We start from the raw sequence: 25,424 nt of genomic DNA on the forward strand, positions 1-25,424 counted from the left end.
GCCCCGTCACCGTCACAGTCTCCCAACTTGGGCGAGCTGGTCGCTTCTGTGGCCAACAAAATGCGGCGGTGAACAACAACCTGGTTCAGCCTTTGTTATCATTTCAGATGAGAGCCCATGGCAGTGAATTGCACGACCAGTCAAAAGAGCACTCGTGTTTTGAAAGGCTTCAACCCCGACGACAGCTTCCAGCCGAAGCCGTGCTGAGGCTCTCCTCAAGACGGCAGCCCGACCCGTTGGACCGACATGTTCGGTGTGATTGAAGCCTTCACCGTCATTGGGACCATTTCAGCATTGGTATCTGCCTACAAGCAGGCAGGTGGACGCTTTCGACTTTGGAAATCAAAAAAGCAAAAGACCAAGATCGGAGAACAAGAGGTGCCTCTCGAAAATTCCCTTCAACAGGTCCCTCACCGTTTTCAGCGTCGATACGACAAAGGCTGCTCCTGTCTTGGGCCTGCTTTTGCCAAAGGAGACGGTTGGTCCCCGTGACTTGCAAATCCCCTCCAGTGTCTAATGATCCTTCCAGGTATTGCAAAGGAGTCCCTGTACAAGACCTTGCTCAAATTCAACAAGACACTGCTCGAGTGCTTGAGGTTGGCCATCTCCAGTAATGGTGAGCCAGACCTCGCTCACCTCTTGCGCATTTCCGAAACGACTGGCCAGTATACCAATTCTGTTCTCCGAGACCTTTATCAGCGAGTCTCACAGGCAAAGGAGATCCCTCGCAGCCCTCCACTGCACGGAAGTTCTCAGAAGAACTTCTTGAGTGAACATTCTCGGCGAAATATTCGAAATGTCTTCCCGAACGCAGCCGAACTTCCAGCCGACTCACCCCAGCAACTGCCGTCACCGGCAGGACAAGAAATGTATGATAAGTTCTGGAAGGGCCGGGATGACGGTGGCTTTCAGATGGAATCGAGAACCTCACCTGGTCCGCTTCCTGGCACGTCGCGGAGGGTTTCCAGGCCGTCTTCTTGCGTGTCTTCCACAAGCCAGCATGTACTCGAGGCGAACCTTGATCGGTTGATCCAGCATTCACGTGAAAATGCACCCTCGACATTTGCAAGCTCGAGTGCACTTAGACATAGCTCCGTCAGCCTGTCGACCAGCGCCAGCATCGTTCAACTTAACAGAGAGTCTCTTTCAAGATGGAAGAGCATCTAAAGGGTATGCTTTCAAAGGAAGACTTTGCTCGTTTTCCAACGCTCAGCTTTGTCGCACACATATTCGCGTTGCGCGTGAGGAAAACAGTTGAGGCGCCTCGTCCTGTCCATCTGGGCCTAAGCAAGGCCTAATGGCCAGCTCCGGGAGACATCTGTTGTTATCTTATCACACCCTGTAATGCCCGAGGTTGTCGAAAGTCGGATTACAACTCCCTTTAGACGGCAAGCATCATTATTCCGGAGGCAAGTAATGGCGGGTATTGCTCTCACAAGACTTCCCCGACACATCACAGCGATTCTCGGCCCTGGATCTGTCGACACTCGCATCTCGGAAACGAGGGGTCATTAGGCTTATCAATGAGTTCCGAGCTCGACCAACAGCCCATCTCCGCATTTCACAGGACTTGATTGGTAGAGGTCCAAGAGACGGTAGAATCGACCCTTATGCTGGCAGAGGGAAAGTGTTAGCGGGGCGAGATCGTTCAAATCCGTGATCATTAAGAACCGTCGCAATTCTTCGAGGCTTTTCAATTGCTCGTGGCCGATACAGTCAACGTTTTCGAGGGTCTCACAGCGAAGTAAGGCAATACTAATAGTTCACGATGTCTCCGCAAACCAAGAAGGAGCCCAGCGTGGACACAATCGACCCCCACGGGCTGTTTGATTCCCGACCAGTGTTCTCGCATGTCGCGACTTCGACAGGGCCAGCTCGCGTCGTCGCGACGGCTGGACAAGTCGGCACTGATGAGACTGGCATGGTCCCCAAGGACATCGATGAGCAGATTTCGCTTGCCATGAAGAACCTAGGCCGCTGCCTCGAAGCCGCCGGCGCAACCGTGACCGACGTCTACAAGCTGGTGTACTACATTGTGGATTACGACCCGAAGAAGCGACGACATACAAAACATGTCAAAGCCTTCCTGAACGGGCATCGACCAGCAACAACATTGGTGCCCGTGCCGGCGCTCGCCAATCCAGAATACAAGTTCGAGATCGAGGCCTACGCCGCTGTCAAACAAGAGCCATGTGAGACTGTTGAGGTGGTTATTGTGGGCGCCGGCCTCTCCGGTCTCAAGGCAGCCTATGACCTCCAAAGGGCCGGCATCTCCTGCGCCGTGGTAGAAGCACGAGATCGTGTTGGCGGCAAGACCTGGTCTGTCGATCCACTTGGGCAAGGCAAATTCCTCGACGTCGGCGCCGCTTGGATCAACGACACCAATCAGAGCGAGGTCTATGCTTTGGCCAAGTCTTTGGACCTGGAGCTTGTCGTGCAGAGAACAAAAGGCAATATCATCCAGGAAGACATTGGAGGTGGTCTCGGGCTTTTCGAGTATGGTGGAACTCCCAAGGCCATGGCCGAGCCAAACGGGGTGGAGAGCCTTGTATATGTTCGCGAACTCTTTGAGAAGTTGTGCCAACAACTGGACATCCACGACCCTGTTGGCACAGGTGGTCAATATGATAAGATGACACTGGAGGAATGGTGCAAATCCGAGTCGAAGTCCGAGACCGCGCTGGCATCAGTGAAGTTGTGGACAAGAGCAATGCTGGGGCTCGAGCCATCCGAGATGAGCGCCCTTTACTTCTTGAATTATTGCAAGAGTGGCGGTGGGCTGTTGCTGATGAGGTCGGATTTTAGGCATGGTGGCCAACATCTCAGGTTTGTCAGAGGTAAGTGAAAGCCGAGCCAAAACTGTGGAAGATCGAGCTTCTTAACTCTGTCACACAGGAACGCAGTCGATGTCCATTGAGCTGGCGAAGCTATTGAAGCCCGGCTCTGTGGTCTTGAACTCACCGGTCCGCCGCATCTCGCAGTCTCCTGATGGTATCTACGTGTCGGCTGGTCGAGGAGACTTTAGATGTCAGCGAGTCATCGTTTCTGTGCCGACGCCTCTGTACAAAGAAATCACATTTGACCCTCCATTACCTGAAGCCAAGGCCGAATTGGGCAAGAACAATGTCCTCGGCTACACCTTGAAGGTCATGGTCATGTATTCGGAGCCGTGGTGGCGCAAGGCAGGACTTGCGGGGGCCGTCATGTCGTTCAAGGGGCCCATCACCACCTGTCGCGACTCCAGCAACGACAAATACGGCTCATACTCACTGACTTGCTTCACCAACGGCAAGTTCGGCCGTGAGATGTCCCTTCTCTCACAGCAGGAGAGATTCAACGCCGTCCTGGCCCATATCAAGCGCATGTATGGACCTTATGTCGACGTCCCAGAGCCAATTGCCGTGACAGAGCACGAATGGGCCAAGGATCAGTGGGCTCAGGGCTGTCCTTGTCCTGCTTCACCTCCGGGCATCATGACAAAATATGATCATGCTTTGAGGTCCGCGCATGGGAAAGTCCACTTCATCGGCACCGAGACGGCATATGAATGGAAGGGATACATGGATGGAGCGATTCGGTCGGGCGAGAGGGGCGCGAAGGAAGTCATCTCTGGTCTTGGGAGGGCAAAGCTATAAATCCTTGTGTTTACTGTAGTACTGTGCATGGTGAACTCGACCAGGCAGTAAGGAGTAACTCGATAGCTACTAGTACGCATGTTCCCGTTCATGAAATCATGGAGATAAGTTTTCTGGCACCCCAAGGCGTACTACATGAATGTACTCTTCTGATGCCAGGTGTTGCTTACCACTGGTCATGATGTGATTGGATAGGCGTCACAGGCGTGCAGCAATTGCGGATCTCAGGGGATCATCTTGTCATGCATTGGCGTCGCGCACCTCAATCGGACTCCGCCATTAGTGTGTGTAGCTTCTACCCATGCAGCCCTCGCGTCTCACTCCTCCTTTTTGCTAAATATACACCTCGCACGACCTCGACACTTTCCAACCGAACCGACATTCGTTTTCTCATTTTCTTCACTTCCCAACTTGATTTGCTTTTCTTTACATCTTGCGCAAAGGGCGTTCGAGCTTTACAGCGAAAAAGAAAGGACCTAAACACTGCAGTCAAGATGGTCTATTCAACCACCGTGCAGAGCAAGTTCGCTCACAAGGTCGGCGAGCCTGTACCTGAATTCAACACCGAGTAAGCCCACGTCCCTTTCTCCTGCCCTTGCCCTTGCCCTTGCCCTTGCCCTCTTCGAAAAATACAGCAGCACGCCGGGCTGTTTCTACCCCTTCATTACATAGATGCAGTCCAGTAGTACTGGGGTTTGGAAAACTCTCCCAACTGACTCTTCTGTCTGCAATTAAAGCCACCCCGTGCACCCGGCCATCGTCCACTTCCCGATCGCCTTCAACACGCTTGCCTGGGGCCTCGACATCCTCTATGCCTTGACCACGATCTGGGTCAAGCCGGCGTTCCTGACCAGCCGCTTCGGCTCGGCCTCGACCCTCGTCGACATCACGCGGCTGTCGTATTTCCTCCTGTGCGCCGGCCTGATCACGACGGTGCCGGCCATCATGTCCGGCAACAAGCAACTGATCGGGATGATCAGCAAGAACGGCGGGCCCTGGGAGAAGGACGCCCAGGGCAAAGCAAAGAGCACCATGGTGCCTCGGATCAAGGCCGGTATCACACACGCCATCATCAATGACTTGGTATTCGTCGCAAACTTGTACAGCTGGTACATCCGCAAGGACAAGGAGGGTGCACTCAACCCCGGCAAGACGCCCAACCAGACAAACTTGATCATCAGCATGGTCCTGCTGCCGTTCCTGCTCATGTCTGCGAAGATCGGTGGCACGCTCGTGTTCAACCACGGTGTGGGCTTGAACCTGGGCAGGAAGAAGTTTGAGTAAAGATTCAAGGTCTATCTACATCTACCATCAGAGAAGGGGTGGGCACACAATAGCGCGGATAGGGACTGAGCGGGAAAGGCGCTTGAGAAAGAAGTAGTGAGAGTATGGATAAGAAGCTGAGTCCCGGCAGAATTCAGTCATCGTGCGTATGGGGAGTTGGAAAAGAAGCGAAGCTTGTGGACTGAAGGTCGATGAGGCTGGAGAGCCGACGGGGAGGTGATTCACGTTGCGCAACCAAGAATATTCCAAGAACCAGGGTGCATCTTAGTGTGAGCCAGAGTTGGAAAACAGTCTTCTATATGTGTATTCATTAGATTATGCGTTCTAATGCGAGTATATTAGTCCCCGGAGCGACGGTGACGACATGTTGACCATAGGTGGTTGCTACTCTTTTACCAGGTCGACTAATAATCCTTCAGAGGACAACCTTTCTCGACACTTAGACTTCCAAACTTCTCCCTCACAACCTCTCTCGTCAACTTCATCAATTGCTCACCCAACTCGGCGTTTTGTGCCAGCTCGCTTCCGGGTTCTGCAATCGCTGGTGGACAGACATATTCGCCAGACTTTGTCGTCGCAGACGCCGCATACACTGTACTGACGCCGCCCATCCAGATGTCCTTCTTGATCGGCTTCATGCCGGCAGACATGATGTATCCGGCTCTGGGGTATGGCTCGTGGATCTCGTCCACAGACATTTTCGTTTCGACGACACCCGGATGTGTTGCGTTGATGAGTATGTTCGGATGCTCCTTGTGCAGATGTGCGTCGAGATACCGTGCGTATAAGATCCCGGCGAGTTTTGCCCGGCCGTATTGACTTTGAGGCCCGAGATCTGTGTTGAGTTCGTTCAGAGACGCGAACTTGACGTCCTCGGGCGCCGACTGGTGTGCATTGGAGGCCTGTATCTGGATGCGGACCGTGTCCTGGTTGCTGGTCTTTTTGAGAAGAGGCAGAAGATGAGATGTCAGCGTCACATGGCCGATGTGGTTGGTGGCCATGTGTCGATCAACCCCGTAGTCGGTGAGCTTGTAAGTCATAATCCCTCGAGCCGCGTTCATGCACAGAATGTCCAGTCGGTCCGTCTGCTCTCGGACTTGCTTCGCAATGTCCGCTACAGCTTTGAGGTCGGCCATATCGCACTGAAGCCAGATGATTTTGGACGAGTATTCCGAGCCCAGGTTCTTCTTGACTTCCTCAACAGCATGATCTATCACGTCTTCGGAGACTGAGACAATGAAGATTTTGGAAAGATTGGCTTTCAGCAGGGTATACACAGTGGCATACCCGATACCCTCACTGCCGCCTGTGATCAGAGCCACCTTGCCTGTCTGGTCAGGTACGTCCTTGCTGAGGTCAAACTGGTCCTCCTTATTGGCCAGGTTGTGGGCAATGCCGCCCATGTTCTCCGCAATAGTTGATTTAATGGTGTCCATGGTTGTTGGCCGTGTTCGAGAACTGTAATGAGTCGTTTTGCTGCAAAAGAGGACACGAGGGACAGGTGACAATATCTTGAACGTAGAGATAGAGGGATAGATAGTATGGATACTTAATCTCGACTGCAGTATTGACCGTGAGAGATTGAGGCTGCTCATATAACGTACACCGCGTGGGAGAAACATGAGAATAGGTAATGACCAGAGATCTCCTTACCTAGGTCTAAAATGTACTTTCCCACCCTATTAGAACTTACAAAACCTCGTTCGTTGCCATCTGCCCGGGCGGTGTTGGATCGGTTCAGGGCAGAGATGGTCACGTCACGACGAGGTAACTCTCCACGTTTTGGAAACTCGGCCATCTGGTAGCTCTTGGGAGGATTCAATGAATGATTCGAAAAGAAGGGCTGCCTCGATTGAGCGGATCATTGAGTAGAGTCATGATGTAGATACTCTAAGCAGATCGTTAATTCAGCTACGCTCATTGGGCGTCGTCCCCAATGTTCCTTTGACGTTGCATATGGACAAGCTCGCAATAGGGAGGCTGTAAATCGAGGTTCGTCACTGGTGCAGGTCTGAGAGTAGCTTTACTGCGTACTGTGCAATGTGCAAAAGGACAGCTCGCTCAGAAAAATGGCCAAACACTGGGAAGCAGAAGAAGATCTGACAACTCACCCCAGTTGGTGGAGAGGATGATGCCGCCCTGTGCTCCAACGTTTAGGATAGTGAGGCCTCACTCGGGAGGTGAGGCGAAAGAGCGGCCACGTGACATTGCTTGTGGTGCCAAGACAATGTCTCTGGAAGGAAGTGAGAAAGGTCTGCACGATTTTGCCGATCTACCACCCACCTACCACTTGTTGGAACGATTCCCTTCTGAGCAGTTTTGTTCCTGTTCGTATCGACATCGTCGCTGAGATGATAACCGCATCAGCGACATCACCGCACGAAGTTTGCGCCAGGCAAATGTAGCAAGAGATGTTCAAGGACGCGGCGAGGAAACAGGGCAAGCGCAGGTCGGTAGGTAAACATGACTGGAAGCATGCTACGGCATCTTGACGAGCGAAAGATCAAGAAATATCCAACGAATGGTAAGGTGCCAACGCTCTCCCATTGCCCTGGAATCCGATCCATAGTCCTGTCGACAAAGATCTCCGGTCATGTCTCTCTTTTCTCCATTTCAACGGCTTGCGAGACAAAATCTACCACCGAATCCCGGAACTTCTTATATGTGATGCCCAAGTCGCGTGCAGCTTTCTGACCGTCAAGATCATGAGACTCCTCGATTTCCTGACGATGTCCCGATTTCGCAACTCGGCCTTTACCCCATTCGAATTCCTCGGCAATGATGTCTGCAGCAAGCTGATGGGTATATTGCTCCGGTGCAGCTAGTGTGTATCTCTTGTTTCCGCATTCAGGTCTGAGTAGCGCCTCGACATGAGCTTGAGCTAGATCCCGAACGTCAATCCAAAAGGTGATTCCTTGGGGGGATTCTTGACCGCTGGCAACCTTCCACAACGCGGAATTCGACTCATTGAGCTCCGATAGCCTTGCGACAGGATGCCTGACAGGACCGAACACCATCGGCGGACATAATGTGACAATGTCAAAGTGAGGCTTCTGATCCCGCACAAAGTTCCAGGCCTCAAGCTCGGCAAACTTCTTGGACCCACGATAGGCGATGACGGGGTTCGAGTTTGGGTCGATCGAGTCTTCGTACGATTGTGGATTCCAATCCTTCTCCGTGTACGTGAATTTCGTTGGCTCCTCGCGATTCATATCATAGACTGCAGCAAATGAGGATGTGATGACAATCCGCCTGATCGATGGCTCTTTCGCAGCTGCATGCAGTACTGACTTGACACCTTGGATGGCGGGAAGCACTACGTCCTTCTCGTTATCCTTGGCGTTGAAGTTCAAGGGACTGGCAAGATGAATGATGCTGTCGACGCCTTCCACTGCGTCTGCGAGCGAGGACCCTTGCGTGAAGTCTGCAATCTGAACGAAATCGAGCCGATCTGCCTGACTGCCTCGACCCTGTCGCATCTCCTCTGCCTTCTTCATATTCCTTGCCGCCCCTCTAACCCTACAGCCTCGCTCGAGGAGGATGTCTACTACATGGGCGCCCACAAAACCCGTCGCACCCGTAACCAGGACGTAAGGCTGACTGGCACTCATCTTGCCAGGTTTTACGGGTTCAAACTGGTCATGAGCCTTCCAACTCTGCGCAGCAGTCACTCAGTATTGTGCGCAAAGAGACCATGGCCGAAAGGTATTTATAGCTCCATGCAATCTTCTCATTTCGTGGGGCATTCACTGGGCATTCTCTGGTGTTTTCAACTCGGCATTCTCCCCAAGTGGAGGACGTGGGGTTCGGGGGGGACGCTTATATAAGCAGGGGGCCAAAGTGGCTGCTCTGGTGATACGCCACGAAAGGCGTCACTGCCACAGTGGCGTTTTGTCAGCGTTGCTTCCGCGGAAGGTGAGCAAGCCAAATACTATTAACTAGTACATTGCCTGGTGTTCTCCCCCGCTGAATTGTAACGTCCATGGAGTCAATTTCACAGGTAAGATGCTGCAACACAAAGCTCGGAAGGTTCGTCTTACAGCGATTCTTATTTTGACTGCCACCGCTTGCTGTACCCGAGGACTAACATCCTGACCAGGCGTGCGACTTTTGCTATCGCAGGAGGATCAAATGCGACGCACAAAAACCCCAATGCTCTAATTGTATACTGCATGGCTCAGTCTGTGCTTTTGGGGCCACAAGCCGCAAAGCGCGGCCTAGGCATCAGGAATCGGGCGAAGACATTGGAGTTCTGCGATTGCAGGTAGAGCGTCTCGAATCAAATCTTGGCCACGCTTTAAAGAGGATCGACGAGCTTCAAAGCCTTGTACCGAGATGGGACAATGCTCCAGACCTTCTAGCTGCCTCAGCCCACACTGCTAACCTCCATGAAGATCAGGTCGACTTGGTCCAAAAAGAGCTTAGTGATGCACGTATGGAACTGCCACCGCTTCAGCAAGTCCTGTCTGCGACAGAGGTTTACCTCATAACGCTGAACGCGGTTCTTCCGCTGTTCCACCCCGGTCGGTTACTGCAATCGATCAACAACTGGTACGCACATCCTGGTCGAAGAGAGCGTACAACATGGGCTGCAATTAACGTGGTTCTCGCGCTGGCTCATCGTCACATAACCCCCAATGAAGCGACACTGAGTGAGAGCGCGGCGTACTACCTGCACAATGCCCAGACAGTACTCTCTGATGTGATCATGGGTGACGTTGATCTTCTCAACGTCCAGATCGTCATCGGAATGGTCATGCTCTTTCAAGGCACGCGAGACCTCAAGCCCGCGACGATGCTAATCGCCATTGCTTTACGTCTGGCGCACGAGTTGGGGCTACATACTCGAAGAGATGGGTACCTCGACACTTCCCAGGTATTGGAACGGGACCGGGTCTTTTGGATAGCGTACCTCCTTGATAGAGATATTAGCTTGCGCACAAGTCGGCCGCCTGTACAACGCGAGGCCGATATCGACCTTGAGTGGCCGTCAGCCGAGCCTGAAGATGGAGCTGGAAACGTGACCGATGCCGACGGTATTTTTGGATTCAACTTTCTTCGATGCCGCGTACGGCTTGCTCGGATCCAAGGTGAAGTCTACGACTTCCTGGTTGCAACTCGTGCCGGGACGATGGACGACTACCAGCGACACGAGAACATAGTTCGGCTAAACCATATGCTGGACGATTGGATCTCTGATATACCGCCACCCTTCCGACCCAGCGCCGTGCTACAAGCTGGACAGCCAAATCTGTGCAGAAGCTTTGCAGTCCTCTACTCCACTCATCTTGCCTGTCGGACTCTGGTTTACCGGGCTCATGCCATGGAGTCGCGCTGGATGCAGAGCCTGCGGAGTTTTGGTAGAACAGTTACGCAACAAGGATATATTGTTCCAGCACCGCTGCCAACACCCTCATTGCAAGATTGGGAGACACTTGTTGACGAGACACGTGGGTGTATGCGGCTATTTTGGGGTGTAGAACGAAGAGACCAGGCGTTCATCTGGTCAGAGAACTCCTTATATCATTGACGTTAGGATGGCAGCTGACTTTCTACATTGTCCAGGATGACCGCGTGCACAATTACCTCTGGATCAGTCTGTTTGACAGCCAACATCATGTTTGAGCCATGCCACGCGAGTGTGGAACACGACCGGTCACTGGTGAACCTGTCCGTTTCCCTCGTGGAAGATCTGTTTCAGCAAACAGGGCACGAGCCTCTGAAAGATCTCCGAGATGCATGCGAAGAGCTCTTGCGTTATGCTCGTGCATTATCGCCTGCGGGCATCACTGAATTCAACTCTAATTGCCTGGTATGTATCTCACGGGGTCAGAAACACAAACTTCCAAGCGTCCGCACAATAATGGTGAAGAAGCTGATGCGAAATCATCTAATCAGTTTCTTTAGTGGGCAACATACAACGAAAGTGATATGTCTGCAATATAGCCGAACCCATCCTATCCCCGGTCACTGCCTCAAGCTCGATCAGCTTATTGGACGACAACGTGGTCCTGACTACATATCGACGCCGTTCAGAGATACTCTCAGTAGAGATGATGTCTGGATCTCTTCCGCCCGAGTCTTGAGTTCTTCCACATCCCAGTTCGCCCAGACGAACTTGTTCCTCAGAAATGCAGCTTCATCCGATGCAATCCACACGAGAAAGTGTGCAGGCAACTCCACTGTAAGGTGTGTTAGTATCTTACGCAGCGCATCTATCCGCCTGATGGCATGAAAAAAGAAGGAGCATATACCTGTGTCTGGCCCCACGGGGATATTTGGGTTGATCTCCGTGCCAACGATACCTGGGTGGATTCCTACGACGTGAATCTTCGGGTTTTCAGAAGCATAGTACTCGATCATCTTCAGCGCCGCTGCTTTTGCGGCTGCGTAGCTCCACACTCCTGGCACTTCCGGAAGAGGAGAAAAGTGACTGATGGCAGTACCTATGTTGAGGAGCTTTGCGCCGGAAGCCGCCCGCGGAGTAAATACCTGCAGGGCGTTGAAAGAGCCCATGAGGTTGACCTCGAAAGATCGCCGGACCTCTGACTCGGGGTAGTCGATTACCGCAGCCTCCTTTGGAAGCATGCCGGCGTTGTTAACGAATATGTCAATCTTGGCGCCGGTTTTTGCCACGATGGCACCCAGAGCGGCCTCGATGGACGTGCGGTTGGTGACGTCGCCCGTCTGCAGGACCACATGAGTCGAAGGGTTGGCTTCCGTGATGGCCGCCCCAGCAGTCTGGAGGCGGTCGAGCCTACGTCCTATGATGGAAACCGATTTGGCGCCGGCTTCGGCGAAGGCAATGGCAGCGGCCTTTCCGATGCCAGTGCCTCCCCCCGTAATGACGACGCTCTTCCCAGCCGCTGAAAGCTCCGGCCTCGTGGGTAAGATGGCCGGGTAAGGCGTATTGTGCCATGTTTCGGTGAATGAGACGAAACTTTTTATAGGAGGTGACGCCATGGTGAGTGTTGCATGCGCAGCGGAACTATTGGGGAGAGTGTTCTGTCTGGAAGATGGCCACGCTCATCGTCCATGCGGATTGTTAGCTCTTTATATATGTCTGTAAAAGGCTTGCTCTTGCGAACCCATACGGATTGCTAAGCTGCTCCTTAATCTATGCTTCCGCGGAAGGGGATTAAGATTAGTGTTAGTAAAGACGCAGCGAGGGAGTCTCAAAATGAATTGGCCATCATGATCCCTCCGCGGAATGTTACGACCAAAGGTCGAAGAGGATCGTTCATGGGAGTTATTGCCGAAGGCCATGCTCTAGAGTCCGCGTCCTCAGCGAATGATGAGGGCTGTCGGCCCAAAATAAAGCAACTTCGTTGATGGTGGTTAAAGCATATAATTGCACGTGGCACGGGTGCGTGGGGCCCCAGGCTTCTGGAATACTCCGTTCTCCAGATACAACTCCTACGAGTACCATAGCAAGTGTTGTCATATCTGCTAAGGTAGGCTCCCACGGAAATATTCTGCTTTGGACACAAGACAGGTGCCTCGGGGCGAACGGAGGTGAGAGAAGGAAAAAGCAGGTTGGAAGAGAGGGAGAGAGGGATGGTGAGGGAGATGATGATGGGAGACGGGGTTCTTATAGCCGTCAAAAGCGGCGGCCCACCCAGCCCGCGACCATGCCCGAAGCGGGTGGGCCGCCTCGCCGCCTAAACCGAAGGCGGATTTCCCGGCAACAAATTTACCTACACAGTATTACCTCGATATCCATTGAATCTGACTCGTACGGTTTAACCTTTAATCCCTTTCCACAACTCCGTCATGGTACAATTGTCAGCTCCGAAGTCCGACAACGCAGACGAGCAAAGTTGACAAGCGAGTCTCGACGACGGCGTCTTTGATGTACGCAGAATCGACAGACATGGAGGATCCTCCTTTCGTAGCGCCGCCTCCTGGGCCGCCACCACTCTTATCTGACCAACAGCTACTCTGTCTGGCTCGACAAGGCTGGCTCTGCGTTGACCTGCCGGATGCTTTATCGAACAGTATCGATGAGGTATTACAATGCTCACTAGAATTCTTTCGCGACGCTACTCAGCCCAAAGCTGAACTGTATCCGAGCAAGCTAGGAACAGAATTCGGCTACTACCATGTTGAAGACGAAAAGGAGTACGTGACTTTCCGCTGTCACGTCCATGGCGGTACCAAGCCGGCTGCAAACAGTACGGTGTCGGTGTCTCCAGCGGCTAAACTTGAGGGGAAGGTTGCCCAAGCATGGCGTGAGGCCGGACTATTCTTGTTCCGCATCCTCTGCGACATCTCTCGAGCTAGCGATCTTGACCTCTCAGCCTGGAGTGATATCTTGGATGGCACTTTGTCGATGCCCGAAACCGAACAAGAAATGACGTACACCCTGATGCGGCTGTTCCGATATCTGCCCACGACCGGCGTCGCTGATCCACATACTGATCTGGGCCTGCTCACGTTGTGCGTCGGCGATGGCGAAGGGCTACAAGCTCTGGATCGATTGGAGTCGTCAAGAGACACTCCGGTATGGGTGAACGCTCCTTTTGGGACTCGTAAGGGTACGGTCTTGATTGGGGAAACTATGAAAGCACTATCGTCTGGTACAGTCAATACTGGATTTCACAGAGTGGTCGGCAACCCTAACGGCAGAAGCAGTGTGGTGTTCGCGCTCAGACCGTCCAATCGACATGACATCGATTTCGCCCTGTTCGGAGGCGAAGGCGTGGTTAGTGCGACTGATTTATGGAAGAGTGTGCAGGCTGGTAAAGTCAACATCAACAGCATCAAGGAGCTTCGGGACAAGCAGCGCGCGAAATTTCGCCCCACGCCACCGAAAGCTGCAAACACTGAAACTGTGACGATGGGTCAGGGATAGTCGACACAGGCCCCAGGACCAACAGGAGTATCGGATACACAGACCAGAGTGAATGCAGAGGGTGCCCTTTGGTCATTGCCCTGGAACAGCTGCTCTCCTGCCAGTGAGAAGAAAAGGATCATTGTGGTGTTCCTCACCCAAGATGGCTCTGCTGGTTGCTGCGAGAAAAGTCAGCTGTACGCTATGCTCCCAGTCGAGGCACAGGGCGAGACAATCGGCAGCACGCCCACACCGAATGCAGGTTCGGAGGTACAGTATTCTGGGGTCGTTCGAGCGACTTGGGCTCCTGGGCGGCGAGGCGAGTCAAGGTTCTCACAAGCATCCCGGTGGCTCACCGGCCTAGATACGAGGGAGCCCCGACGGTAGAAAGAAACTTCGGGCTGCATAGTATCCTCTAGTCTAATGGGTACATCACTGTGATCATTCCACCCGTTCTGACATCGATTTCTATAATTTCTCTCTCTGCACGCTCACAAACAATCCCTCGGCCTTTGCCAGCACGACTCCCTGTTCGTTGACGATCTCTGCATTGGCAAAATTCTTCCTCCTTTCTATCTTGTGGATCTTGCCCTTGACCAGCAGCACGCCGGGCGTCGGCACGGGCTTGACGTACGTAATGTTCAAGTATGCCGTTACATTGTCTCCGTGCCGACCTTGCGCGCGCCGGCACACAGACACCAAAATACTCAATACCTCGTCCAAGATGGTCGCGACGATGCCTCCGTGACAGACTCGCGGGTAGCCGTTCAAGCCGGGACTCAGGCTGAGCAACGCGCGTACCTCGTCCTTCAAGGGCTGTGATTCCGTCGGTCGGCGGTACAAAGAGACCCAGCCTTTGATGGTGTCGTCTGTTTTCAGTGTCTCGGCGAGCAGAGCATCTTCTCGCGTATTGTGCTTGTATATACGAGATGATGTCGATTCAATCTCGTAATTCGGATCCTGAAGAAACGATTGGCACCAGGGGATGGACTGAAAGACTTCGACTTCCGGGACTTGGTCGCACATTCTTCTACGGAGTACACCCCGGTGTACTGCGGTAAATGTAAAACTTTTGGATTATCGCCTGCACAGAGTCGGTAGTAGTTGATCCCGCCAGCACTTTCTGAATGACTTTCGCGCAGAGATTGCCGCGGTTTCGTGCTGCTTGTCCGCCAGCTCAATCTTTGACTGCGAATCTCGGAGCGGACGATGTCTTGCGACCGAGCTCTGTACATATCGAGTTGCCTGGACCTCGGCTCACTACCTCTCCGTACCTAAAGGTAACTAACTTAGGCTATTATGGGGCTCTCTAACTGTCTACTTAGGCTCGCTAAGTTAGCCGTGGTTAGGCTTACTAGGCTTGTGGCTAAGTAACGTAGTGGCTGGCGAGGCTATTATCTGGCGGTGGTTCTTACCTAAGCACACCTGCACCGTACCACCCGCACCCGCCAACCCGAGCTGCAAGCATCAGGCAGCTTATTGAGGTCGTTGATTCCTTCTTCCTTCGAACAGAGGTTCTTTTCCCCTTTATCTTCACTCAACACTTTTGACGTATCTCCTTACTCTAAGCAGATTTCCATGGAAATGATGTTCACATGCTATCGTCTGCTTACCGAGGACGATGACAAACGGGTGATCAGGGCTGATGGCCGTCGAGCCCGTGAAACGTCATGCCTGAGATCTCTGGAACGAAAGATCCTCTTCCGAACTTGTCTAGCACTTGTTCTTTTGTCTTCTTTGAAGTTATTCATCTATTTGGGAAAACCTTTACCAAAAGCTGCGAGGATTGGTACACCCTGCAGCTTCGTCTCGTGTCCGAGTCAGCCGCATCACCCTGGTCACACTGTCATTGGGCTGCTTTGGCCTGGGCACGAGATGCCTTGAACGCCTCACCGCCCAGCCTCGTATTCTATCTCAACATCCTTCCCGAGGACGCCATGTCCGTCGCCTTACCACAGTCTGTGTAACATCTGCTCCAAAGATGCTGCTGTTCGTTGGCATGTGAAATTTCGGAGAACCGAAGGCGTGAGCTGTCAGCCTCTCTTTTTGGATCTTCCTAGGATGCCAATGTTCTCTGGGAATTTGTTGCTTTAAAAGTGCACTGGTACTCTCCTTCGTCAGCAATTGTCGCAATTATCTCGTTGAGATTGGGCCTTCATATCTGGTACGATACCTTGGATATTCTTTACATCATCATGGAGCCAACAACACCGCGCCCATACACGGCAAACCCGTTGCTTCTCATGCTCAGCGACCTAGGTCTCTTTGCCAGCATAACTTTTACAAGGTCCTGGTCGGCCGGACTTCCAAGCATCGTCTTGCCAATATCGTCTACCAATCACCTTGACGAACTCGCGGTGACTCCAGGAAATCTCTGGGCTATATTGTTGCACGGTACCCTCATAATCGGCCAAACACTGTTTTTATTCTCTCTTTTCCCGTTAGCATTCGGGTTGTTGCCTAGCGTATACTTTCTGTACATTGTTGGTTTCGTGGCTGGGAATCAAGCGGTATCTGTTCTCTTGAATGGTTGGCGACAGCATACTCTCATTACTTCAGATCCTCAATGCGTCGAGGGCTGGGCCGCTCATCCAAACGAAAAATGGGTGCTCATCAATGGTGTTGCTGTCGGGTAAGTGTGCAGACCGATTGTCACGTTTTGCTCCTCAAAGCAGGTTTTGCGGTCTACCTCTCAGCTAACAAGGCCGTAGACGCCATTGGTTGCGATCCAATCTGAATCGCCTCGCGATGACTTTCAGACGCCCAGTCCACGCGATACATAACCAGACGTAAGTACATCCACGTCCGCTGGAGTTCCAGCAATTTCCCTGGTATATCCCGTCCGAGCTTGCCTTCTCTCTACTGTTTCCGTTCCTTCTGCATGTCTGACTTTTGTCTTCATCACCACAGAAGAGGCATCATATTCGACGTCTTGGAATGTATCGTACAGCGAGATTTGAACTACGCTACACTGGACATCCGACAGGCCTACTCTGCCTTGATCAATATTCTTTCCGACGACCAGGTGCACAAGGTTGTCCTAATCCTTCACAGCCAAGGTGCTATTGAAGGTGGAATGGTACTCGATTGGCTCTATGCGACAGTATCGGCCAAAGACATCCGCAAGCTTGAAATCTACACATTCGGCAACGCGGCAAACCACTGGAATGCGCCCGCGAATGGAGGCGGAAGCAACAGTTCGCTGTCGACCGCTTTAGATTCGTCAAACGGAGTGCTGCAAGACAACCAGAGTCAACGACTGGTCAAGTATATTGAGCACTACGCCAACACAGGCGACTACGTCTCTCGTTTCGGTATTCTCCATTTCAGGCCTGACCACGCACGGCCTAACTCTGCTGTTTCTGGTATGAGAATCTTCCGTGAAGCCGCCATATGCCGTGGTCCACAGTCACTAAAATGGCAAACAGGCACGACACCGGCACGCCGGACACCCTCGGCGAACATTGATCCCAGAATCGAAGACAAGAACCGCTTTATTGGACGGCTATTCAAGCGCGAGGGTTCTGGCCATCAACTCAACCAGCATTATCTTGACAACATTTTCGAAATGAAAAACGTCGACACTTCGGTCCTGAAGAAGGGCAGGGTGAAGGACGGCAACCCATATATGGACTCGCAGGTGGACGTTGCTGCCATTGAATGGGACACCGTGCAATCTATCGATTCTACTATAGACGGCTCTGGAAATGGCCGTGCAGCCAACGCTGGCACAGGTGGCCCGACCAAACAGATCAAACAGGAGAGTCGCTTGTGGGGCTACAGGAATGGTGGCGATCCGGATCAAGATGCCCAAAAGGCAAGATGAATTCCGATGTGAGCGAAATCAAAGAGACATGTCAGTTTTGAAGTTGTCTTGCCAGGTCGGAGTATATATCTCCCTAATATACGTCCTGGAGCATGACATCAGAAGTCTGCTATCTACTTACTATCCATCCTCTCATTATCACATTGCAGACATTCTCCTGCCCGGCTTGCTCCAATTTTTTGGGCATGTTGCCTCTCGTCACCGATCAGACAAATCCCGCAACCCCGTTCGCATACTTCCCGAATAAAGTCAAATCAAACGAGTCTGTCAACAATTGATACCCAGCCTCGTTCGGATGCAAATAGTCGCCCGACTGCAGCGCATCCGCCAACTGACTTGGCACAGTCTGGTTCCTCAAGACCGCGTCGAAATCCAGAACCGCATCAAAGGTGCCCGAGTTGCGAATGAAGTCATTGACTTTCTGCCGCGTCTGCTCCCGCAAACTGCTCGTGTACGGCTGGAGCGTGGTGTTGCCGCCGGGAGCCGAAAAGGGCGTGATGGTCGCTGCGAACAGCGGGATGTTGAACGCGTGGATCCGCGTCGCGATCTGCTTGTACGCGGAGATGAGGCGGTCGTACGTGACTGTCTGGTTGGCGATGGTTTCGTCCGCAGTGCCGATGTCGTTGACGCCTTCGAAGATCATGGCGTATTTGACGCCCACGTGCGCAAGGACGTCTCGGTCGATGCGGGATAGGACGCTGGGTCCCAGACCGTCTTCGAGGATGCGGTTGCCGCCCGCGGCTTGGTTGTTCACGGCGAGGGAGGTGAGCGTGGGGTCGCCGCTGGATTGGAGGCGGGAGAGAAGAAGATCGGTCCATCTTTTGCCGTTGAATGGTTAACTTAGTTTGAGCAATTCCCTAAGGGGGTCCCGCGGCCTGGGCAGGTGAGGGGGGAAAGGGGAGAATTAGGGGCTGGAAGATGGTATGGCAAACCTGTTATTCTTGTCCGTGTCGCTGCCTCGGCCATCTGTGATGCTGTCCCCGATGATTGAAAAGGCTCGATAAGATGGTGGGGACCATGCTTCGACGGCGGAGAGGAAGTACCTTGTGCAGCAATGGCATTAGCATTTTTGCCTTTTTCGAGCACTGAGCATTGAGCAGTCGCCAGATATGGCCTCCCTTCTTCGTCGGGCACAGTACTTCAGCAGGAGAAAAGGAGAGGCAGCACCCACCAGTGAGCAGTACTGTTCAGCGACGGTCCGGTCAGATTCGTCGCAGCAACCTGATTACCCAGCGTCATCCACGATGTGGTCCGGCTGCCGGGGTGACTGGTGATGTATGTGCCTTCCTGCCCTGTGGCGAGGTACATTGTCACCGTGACCATGGACTGTGGTTCGACGGGGAAGTCCAATGGATCCGAGACCGCTAGGGCGCCGTCGGGGATGATTATGGAGGTCTCACCGCCACTGAATGTCACGGTCTGCAGAGTGGACGGTTGGATCGCGCTGACGCCAGCTGAGCCGTTGTACGGTAGAGCTATCGACACGCCGGTGACGGGCAGGTCGGTCAGGCCAAATGCGTTGGAGATGCGGATCCGGATCTGCGAGGCTCCCGTCGACGTGTGCAGTGTCTGGCGGATGGTGCTGTTGTAGAAGATCACGGTGGAAGTGTTCTTGAATTATAGTACTCTCGTCAGCTCACGTATTGCGCCGAGAGATACCCAAAGAGGTCGTCGCTGTGCAGATGCAGATGCAGGATGCAGGATGCAGGATGCAGGATGCGAAAGGGGTCGTACGCACATATGGAGATGGGGGAAGGTTGGTGTACTCTGTCAATTGCGGCATGGCCGTCCACGTGTCGACCCAGTGGCCATCTGGGATGCTCGGGGTCGTGACGACCTGTCTTTTGCTGAGTGCATCACACCGTGACAGCGTCAAGACGTACAAGCACAGGATGGCAAGGACGGAGGTAGAGCGACGAAGGAACGCCATTGGTGTTTGTGCACACGCTGGTGTTATTATCCCAGGTTGTTACTTCTTTTCCTTTGAGGGAAGGGTTCCCCCGCCACGAGGGCGAGCGAAAGCTTCGAATGTGTCGTTTTATATGCATCGTTTGTAAGCCTAGCATTTTGTGTAGAGAGGTGTAGCCGTGCTCGTTGGCGAACTTGCGTGACGTCTCCATGGAGGACAGGTTTGGAAGGTGATGGTGGTATTTTTAGGCTAAATTGCCCCCCTGAAGGACATGATGAAGTGGGATACCAGTAGCAGTACTTTATTGAACGCGCTGGAACAAGAACTTTGCGTCTTTGGCGATTCCCTAAGTAGAGGTCGTTTAGGAAGCATTTGCAGATCTTCGAGGCATGACATGCTTCGCGAGCCCCGTCCGGTCAATGCTTTCATCGCATCTACCATTCACTCCAGACGGCGGGACGAGGCTGAGATGTGGTTATGGAGGGCTGGAGTTACCCGAAGATCGACACACGGTCGACAACCTGCAGGAGTCCGGCAATTATCCGTGAGGAGACTGGCCATTGAGCCTCATATATATGCCGAAAAGACACTAGGGAGTACATACCACAGTCAAGTAAGTAGATCAGTTGCTCCTTTTGGTACGCGTACTTTGCGAAGCTAGGAGATACGGCACGATACGGTTAAAGCTCCATGATGCTTCTCTCCCTAAGCGACTCCAGAATCTGCGGGGGCATACTCCATGCACTCCGTCGTAGATTCACGGTTTCTCCGCGCTCTCAGGCCGGTTTTGGAGGGAATTTCGCTTTGACGTAGCTTGCCTTGTACAAGGACCGGAAGCAGAGGAGGAACATTTTCATTTCTTTATGGGCTTGCATGGAAATGGCAGGACACGCAAAGGAGCGACTTATATTTGCCGATGATTTTCATCAAAGTCGAGCACAGACTGGAGCAAGTGTACGTTCCTTTAGTGGTAATATCAACAGTTTTCGGCACAAACACGGTAACCAGAACAAGCTCCACGCGTCGTCCAGCTGACCTCCTATCATCCCGGGTGCCATGGTCGAGGGTCTCTCATGTTCACGAGCCAATCCAGGAGCCTGCACACCTCATTCACACATCCTCCTTGTGCATATACCGCTCTTGATCAATGTCCCCTGGTTCCGTCTTTCCTTCATAGTCTTCCTGTTCACGATGTCTTGCCGTAGCCAAGTGCATATGCCTGGCCATGGCACCAGACTCGCTCATGCCAACCTTGCTACTACGTCTGAAAGCCAATGGATCAGCCGAAGATGCTCTCCTGACCTCTTCCTCCTCCCTGATCCTGTATTTCTCCGGCCTCTTGCTGCACGTTACGTCTTTGTCGCGGAAGACAAGCAAAGGCGGGTTCGTCCGGTAGTACTCGTCGATATCTTCGAGCGAACGATCAGCGGTTTCCGGGTAGATGAAGTATAGTATCGGGACGAATGAAGCATTCAAAACGGTCCAGATGATGTAGAATTTCCACGCAAGATTCTGGATTCCAATCGGCGTGATCTCGACCACCATGAAGTTCTTCCCGACTGTCAGAAACAAACCATGTGAGAGTAAGAAGGGTGACTGAAGGAACTTACGAATATCCAGTTCGTTGCAGTCCCAACGGCTGCACCCTTGGTACGCATTGCCAGGGAATTGATTTCGGTAGGATACACTATCGTCATGTTTAGCTTATGCAAGGCACACTGTACACACGTTTGCCCTTACACCAGGGAACACCTTGCATTCCGATACCTGAGGACGCGTTAGTGGCTGCATTTCTCAACCGAACACCATTCCACTTACCAAAAAACACATAGTACAGGAAGAAGAATCCTACGCTAGCGCTCGCCACCTCATGCGCATGGGGATAGCCGGGTTTCTCGTTGAATCGGAGTAGGACCGTAATAATAAAATAGCAGAAACATTGCCCGGAAGCCGCGAAAATCATCATGTTGCGACGACCCCATCTTTCAACATTAGGGATGCCGATCAGGGAGAAAAGGAGGTAAGACACGCTGTTGCAGGCTGCAAGCAGTCTTGCCATCTTTTCCCCTAGTCCGACCGACTTGATGAGCACGGTAGGCAGGTAATAGCTGGTCACTGCGGGAGAAGACGTTAGCACATGCAATTATATGAGTGGGCGCAGGCAGAAAGCCGAGAAGCGCTGAGGTTTCTTACCATTTATACCAGCCAATTGTTGCATGGCTTGAGTACCGGCACCGAGGAGCAGACGACGAATCGTCTTCGTGCCTCCTTTATCCCCCGTCTTCCCGCGGAGGAGTTTGGACCAGGGCACGGCATTTTCACGTTCGTACTGGACAGTGTAGACGATTTCTTTATGCTGAGCGAGGATGAAGGGATCGTCTTCTGATTTGTTTTCGAGGTCGGCGAGGATCTTGAACGCCTCATCTTCGTAGTCATGGGCGATGAGCCATCTGCATCGGGTCAGCGGGATTATGCCTGAATGTGATAGATCCCTTACCGAGGTGACTCTGGCAGCCACGGTACTGTGCTGAAGAGGATGAAGATGAAGAGAAACTGGAAGGCAAGAGGGAGGCGCCATGCTATTCCTCCTGGCACAAAGGAGAAGCCATAGGTCACCCAATTAGACAATGAGAAGCCTGCGATGTTGAGAATGAGCTCGATGACGACGAGTTTGCCTCTCCATTTGATTGCAGAAGTCTCTGTCTGCCATACAGGGGCTGTAGCAGTATTGATGCCATTTCCTATGCCCGCAACAATACGGCCAACGATCATTTGAGCAGTACTGAAGGAAGCGATTTGGAGGATAGCGCCGATACTCATGACGGTAGTCCCCACCAGGACAGATCTTCTTCGTCCCAGCTTCTCTCCCAGCCAGACAGCAGTGACAGCGCCGAAGAAACAGCCGATGTCATAGATCGCAGTAACCGTGCCTGGAGAAGGTATGAGCCTGAGTACTGGCTCTAAGGGGCTGTACAAACCTAAGAGTGATGTTTTCGAATCGCCTCCAAGGTTGTGAACCTTGAGAAAATCAGGAGTCACGATAACACCACCTGCAACATTGTTAGAAGTGTACTCCCCGACGCATGAACTCCGTATTCACCGAAGACGCCCTAGAGTTCCCGTTAGAATTGAGACGACGTTAAGGAAACCCAAGTCGACGACTTACCTGGTCGTAGCCGAACCTAAAAGCAAGATAACTGTCAATGCCATCCTCGTGTCACCAAACCACCCACGGGAACTCAACATACAGCGTCATATCCGTTGCACAAGCAACCTAGGACTCGTCACTGGATATTCGCTGCTCGTGGAACTCGACTTACAGAAATCCAGAATGTCAGCCATCCACCCTTCAAGCCGAAGTAGGGCTGCTTAGGCCCTAGTTTGAAGCCCATGTTGTATATTGCGACAATGGCCTTTTACGTGTCTAGGTACTCAGATGTCGAGGTGGTCGATGGACCTGAAGGACTGTCAAATAGACCACGTATTGAATCTGAAAGAGAGAGAAGTTAATGACCAACCTTGACAATATGAAGTCTGTCCTCGTAAGCGACGTCATATCCATTGGGTGGTTGCAACAGCAGTCGCTTGTCTGCAGACGTGGTTCGTCCATGTGTGCTTGATCGACAATGGGCCGCTCTTTCGCTGCGGCTTTTAGCCCTTTGCGGGACGTAATGTGGGAGGCATTCAGAGGCCGTAGTGGCAATCGCGGTAGATCACGTTGCTGAAGCGCAATCTCATGTGTTCAACTCAATAGCCGTGCTCAATCAGCGAAGCCGGGTCTGATCCTTGGGGCTCCATCGCCACAATATCGTGGTTTGGTACGAGCCATGCCGGGAGGACAGTGGTGCAAAGTAACCGACCCGTGCCCGAGGAGTCGTGGGGAATACAAGCATTTCTCCATGGGGAGGGCAGGGGTGGACCAGACAATGACGAAGTGGCTTGATCTCAAAATCCTGGAGGCACAGTCTCATTTGTTGCTGTGCAAATTCTCCGATCGCTCCATCACGCATCGGCTTGCGTTTGCCAGTTTCAGTTGCTCGCACGCGACATCTCCGAGTAGCCCTGGGTGTCTCAGACGACAATTCGGCACGAATGATGTGCATCAGATATATAGTGAACATTTCATGATATATGGCATTCAATCATCCAGCATCCCCAAGACTTTCCCAAGCCTGTAATAACACCAATAAATGTCGTGCCGGTCGTTGCCGCAGAGTTCTCACCCAGCTGGCATGTTCTATAGAAAACCTTCTAACCTTTATCTCGTAAAATAAAAATATCGCGTGACAAAATTCGTTCAAGCATAGCCACGTCGGTCAACTGAGCGATTGTGCATCTCGTAACCTTGGCTTCGTGGACGAGGCTTCTCGCCCAAGTTGCTATTCGAGACGTTCCTCCTTGCTGCGAGTCTCGGCATGATGACGATGACAGCAATGTAAAGCAGGAAGACGACCACAGTAACGATGCTGTAGACGACGACCGAGTAGGTCGGTACATTGTCACTCCCCACTGTGCCAGCTTGCTTGAAGCCCAGACCGCCGTTGACAATACCCAACAGGATGAAGGCACGACCAAGCCATCGGTGACCATGACCCATAGGGCTGCGGGTACCCTTCTTGCGGAATTGAAGATGCTGCCACAGCCCCAGTGCTGGTTGGAAGAACACCATCCACGCTACAACGATGTAACCAATGACTTGATGGTACTCGTCGACCTTGTTGAGTTTGTTGGCTAGCTTGACACCAAGTCCAAGGCCTACAAGCATCAAGATGACACTCACAACCTGGAGAGGAGCATGAATGTGTCGGACTTTCTCGTTGTATGGGAGGTAGATAGTCAAGGCGGACAGAGGGAAAAGGATTACAAACACAAGAGGCATGACAATAGCATGGGCGACTCTCGTGGCTTGATTCGGATCGCTGACACTGTGGCTGGAGCCGGACCCGGATGTGGATGGGTTTGAGCTTGCCACAGGATTAGAAACACCCCCGGTCGCGGTTGCAACAGCAGGAATAGTTGCGGCAGACCCGGCGTCGGTAGCAGTAGCCTGCCCATTGCTAGCCGTTTGGGTCGCAGATCCTGAGGCGGAAGCAGAGCCGTCAGAAGAGCCTGAGGACGCAACGAAAGGATTAGATGAGCTGCCGCCGGTTCCTGTCGTCAGATCAAGACTGAACTGGCCAGTGCCGTCGTGCTGAGAGATGGATTCATCTGTGCTAGTGCTGTCCAAAGCATCCCCGGACTTGTAGGCGTAGATCCAAGAGCTGGAGGAGTCTGTGGGGTCCATGCTGCCGCCACTCCAGTTCAGGCAGGAGTCACAACGGACATTTGCAACAAGAGATCCATCTGAAGCAATGCCGGTGCCCTCCAATACAGATATCTGGGCGTCACCGTTGACCTGTGGTTGGGTGTGACCAGTGCCCAATCTAGGCGACACAGTCACATTTGTGCTGTCTGCAGCATACACGACGAACATGTTTGCTCCAGACATTTGAGATCCCTGGCCGAAACCAATCCATTCTGTGCCACTTGGAGCGCTGATCTGGACATAGATAGAGCCACTTCCAGATGAGGCTGTATCTGAGGGGACATTGACCGAGATGCCATATCCGGAGTCCGAGAATTGTGCGAATTGTGCTGCTGAACCGGCCACTGGAGACACATTAGCGATATTGCGATTACTATGTACGGTTCACGCAATGAACGCACCAAGCGCGGCAGTAGCCAAGGCTCTTCTGAAAGCCATCTTGTTTCGAGAAGACTCCTTATCGGAAATCTCTTGGCCAAGTTTCCCAGTCTGCTATAGTATGAGAAAGTGTTTCTGGGCAGAGAACAAAATCCTTGTTTGCTGTGGCAGTGTGAGCAGCCGTTGAATCTCAAATCTTAGAAGAAGAGTGCACGCGATTGACGACCGAGCGACCAGTCCGGGTGATTTATCAG

At 52.5% G+C, this 25,424-nt stretch overlaps 13 protein-coding genes across 14 annotated transcripts; 6 read left to right on the plus strand and 7 right to left on the minus strand.

Moving 5' to 3' along the window:
* Nucleotides 1-183: 183 nt before the first annotated feature.
* Nucleotides 184-1,630, plus strand: PV05_05651 (uncharacterized protein). Its single transcript, XM_013462176.1, has 2 exons — nucleotides 184-478; nucleotides 530-1,630. Exons 1-2 carry the CDS (start codon nucleotides 247-249, stop codon nucleotides 1,165-1,167), a joined length of 870 nt encoding a protein of 289 aa, XP_013317630.1. The 5' UTR covers nucleotides 184-246; the 3' UTR covers nucleotides 1,168-1,630.
* Nucleotides 1,611-3,722, plus strand: PV05_05652 (uncharacterized protein). The gene is made up of 2 exons (XM_013462177.1): nucleotides 1,611-2,837; nucleotides 2,896-3,722. Exons 1-2 carry the CDS (start codon nucleotides 1,769-1,771, stop codon nucleotides 3,633-3,635), a joined length of 1,809 nt encoding a protein of 602 aa, XP_013317631.1. The 5' UTR covers nucleotides 1,611-1,768; the 3' UTR covers nucleotides 3,636-3,722.
* Nucleotides 3,723-3,972: 250 nt separating this feature from the next.
* PV05_05653 (uncharacterized protein) lies at nucleotides 3,973-5,356 on the plus strand. The gene is made up of 2 exons (XM_013462178.1): nucleotides 3,973-4,203; nucleotides 4,373-5,356. Exons 1-2 carry the CDS (start codon nucleotides 4,130-4,132, stop codon nucleotides 4,917-4,919), a joined length of 621 nt encoding a protein of 206 aa, XP_013317632.1. The 5' UTR covers nucleotides 3,973-4,129; the 3' UTR covers nucleotides 4,920-5,356.
* On the minus strand, nucleotides 5,324-6,565 carry PV05_05654 (uncharacterized protein; the record flags this gene model as incomplete). The annotated part of the gene is made up of 1 exon (XM_013462179.1): nucleotides 5,324-6,565. Exon 1 carries the CDS (start codon nucleotides 6,539-6,541, stop codon nucleotides 5,324-5,326), a length of 1,218 nt encoding a protein of 405 aa, XP_013317633.1. The 5' UTR covers nucleotides 6,542-6,565.
* A 945-nt stretch (nucleotides 6,566-7,510) lies between these two features.
* On the minus strand, nucleotides 7,511-8,593 carry PV05_05655 (uncharacterized protein; the record flags this gene model as incomplete). Its single annotated transcript, XM_013462180.1, has 1 exon — nucleotides 7,511-8,593. The coding sequence occupies exon 1, from the start codon at nucleotides 8,528-8,530 to the stop codon at nucleotides 7,511-7,513; it is 1,020 nt and encodes a 339-aa protein (XP_013317634.1). The 5' UTR covers nucleotides 8,531-8,593.
* Nucleotides 8,594-8,924: 331 nt separating this feature from the next.
* Nucleotides 8,925-10,449, plus strand: PV05_05656 (uncharacterized protein; the record flags this gene model as incomplete). Its single annotated transcript, XM_013462181.1, has 2 exons — nucleotides 8,925-8,948; nucleotides 9,019-10,449. 2 exons carry the CDS (start codon nucleotides 8,925-8,927, stop codon nucleotides 10,447-10,449), a joined length of 1,455 nt encoding a protein of 484 aa, XP_013317635.1.
* Nucleotides 10,450-10,934: 485 nt separating this feature from the next.
* Nucleotides 10,935-11,882, minus strand: PV05_05657 (uncharacterized protein; the record flags this gene model as incomplete). The annotated part of the gene is made up of 2 exons (XM_013462182.1): nucleotides 10,935-11,101; nucleotides 11,174-11,882. The coding sequence occupies 2 exons, from the start codon at nucleotides 11,880-11,882 to the stop codon at nucleotides 10,935-10,937; spliced, it is 876 nt and encodes a 291-aa protein (XP_013317636.1).
* Nucleotides 11,883-12,640: 758 nt separating this feature from the next.
* On the plus strand, nucleotides 12,641-14,190 carry PV05_05658. Of its 2 annotated transcripts, XM_013462184.1 has the most exons (2): nucleotides 12,641-13,498; nucleotides 13,554-14,190. In XM_013462184.1, the coding sequence occupies exons 1-2, from the start codon at nucleotides 12,772-12,774 to the stop codon at nucleotides 13,754-13,756; spliced, it is 930 nt and encodes a 309-aa protein (XP_013317638.1). In that variant the 5' UTR covers nucleotides 12,641-12,771; the 3' UTR covers nucleotides 13,757-14,190. The 2 variants fall into 2 exon arrangements, with proteins under 2 accessions (XP_013317638.1, XP_013317637.1); XM_013462183.1 differs by having other exon boundaries at nucleotides 12,641-14,190.
* PV05_05659 (uncharacterized protein) lies at nucleotides 14,153-14,939 on the minus strand. Its single transcript, XM_013462185.1, has one exon. The coding sequence runs from the start codon at nucleotides 14,776-14,778 to the stop codon at nucleotides 14,221-14,223; it is 558 nt and encodes a 185-aa protein (XP_013317639.1). The 5' UTR covers nucleotides 14,779-14,939; the 3' UTR covers nucleotides 14,153-14,220.
* Nucleotides 14,940-15,947: 1,008 nt separating this feature from the next.
* PV05_05660 (uncharacterized protein) lies at nucleotides 15,948-17,727 on the plus strand (the record flags this gene model as incomplete). Its single annotated transcript, XM_013462186.1, has 4 exons — nucleotides 15,948-16,384; nucleotides 16,464-16,541; nucleotides 16,663-17,117; nucleotides 17,181-17,727. 4 exons carry the CDS (start codon nucleotides 15,948-15,950, stop codon nucleotides 17,576-17,578), a joined length of 1,368 nt encoding a protein of 455 aa, XP_013317640.1. The 3' UTR covers nucleotides 17,579-17,727.
* Nucleotides 17,728-17,783: 56 nt separating this feature from the next.
* On the minus strand, nucleotides 17,784-19,508 carry PV05_05661 (uncharacterized protein; the record flags this gene model as incomplete). The annotated part of the gene is made up of 4 exons (XM_013462187.1): nucleotides 17,784-18,396; nucleotides 18,511-18,621; nucleotides 18,750-19,189; nucleotides 19,317-19,508. 4 exons carry the CDS (start codon nucleotides 19,506-19,508, stop codon nucleotides 17,784-17,786), a joined length of 1,356 nt encoding a protein of 451 aa, XP_013317641.1.
* Nucleotides 19,509-20,434: 926 nt separating this feature from the next.
* Nucleotides 20,435-23,017, minus strand: PV05_05662 (uncharacterized protein). The gene is made up of 11 exons (XM_013462188.1): nucleotides 22,808-23,017; nucleotides 22,736-22,761; nucleotides 22,654-22,669; nucleotides 22,588-22,597; nucleotides 22,466-22,537; nucleotides 21,985-22,417; nucleotides 21,681-21,937; nucleotides 21,306-21,602; nucleotides 21,228-21,254; nucleotides 21,098-21,174; nucleotides 20,435-21,038 (listed from the first exon to the last, which is right to left on the minus strand). The coding sequence occupies exons 1-11, from the start codon at nucleotides 22,877-22,879 to the stop codon at nucleotides 20,598-20,600; spliced, it is 1,728 nt and encodes a 575-aa protein (XP_013317642.1). The 5' UTR covers nucleotides 22,880-23,017; the 3' UTR covers nucleotides 20,435-20,597.
* A 577-nt stretch (nucleotides 23,018-23,594) lies between these two features.
* On the minus strand, nucleotides 23,595-25,420 carry PV05_05663 (uncharacterized protein). Its single transcript, XM_013462189.1, has 2 exons — nucleotides 25,194-25,420; nucleotides 23,595-25,136 (listed from the first exon to the last, which is right to left on the minus strand). Exons 1-2 carry the CDS (start codon nucleotides 25,228-25,230, stop codon nucleotides 23,785-23,787), a joined length of 1,389 nt encoding a protein of 462 aa, XP_013317643.1. The 5' UTR covers nucleotides 25,231-25,420; the 3' UTR covers nucleotides 23,595-23,784.
* Between the last annotated feature and the right edge of the window lie 4 nt (nucleotides 25,421-25,424).

Source organism: Exophiala xenobiotica, assembly GCF_000835505.1.
Source record: "Exophiala xenobiotica strain CBS 118157 unplaced genomic scaffold supercont1.3, whole genome shotgun sequence".
NCBI classification, from domain to species: Eukaryota; Fungi; Ascomycota; class Eurotiomycetes; order Chaetothyriales; family Herpotrichiellaceae; genus Exophiala; species Exophiala xenobiotica.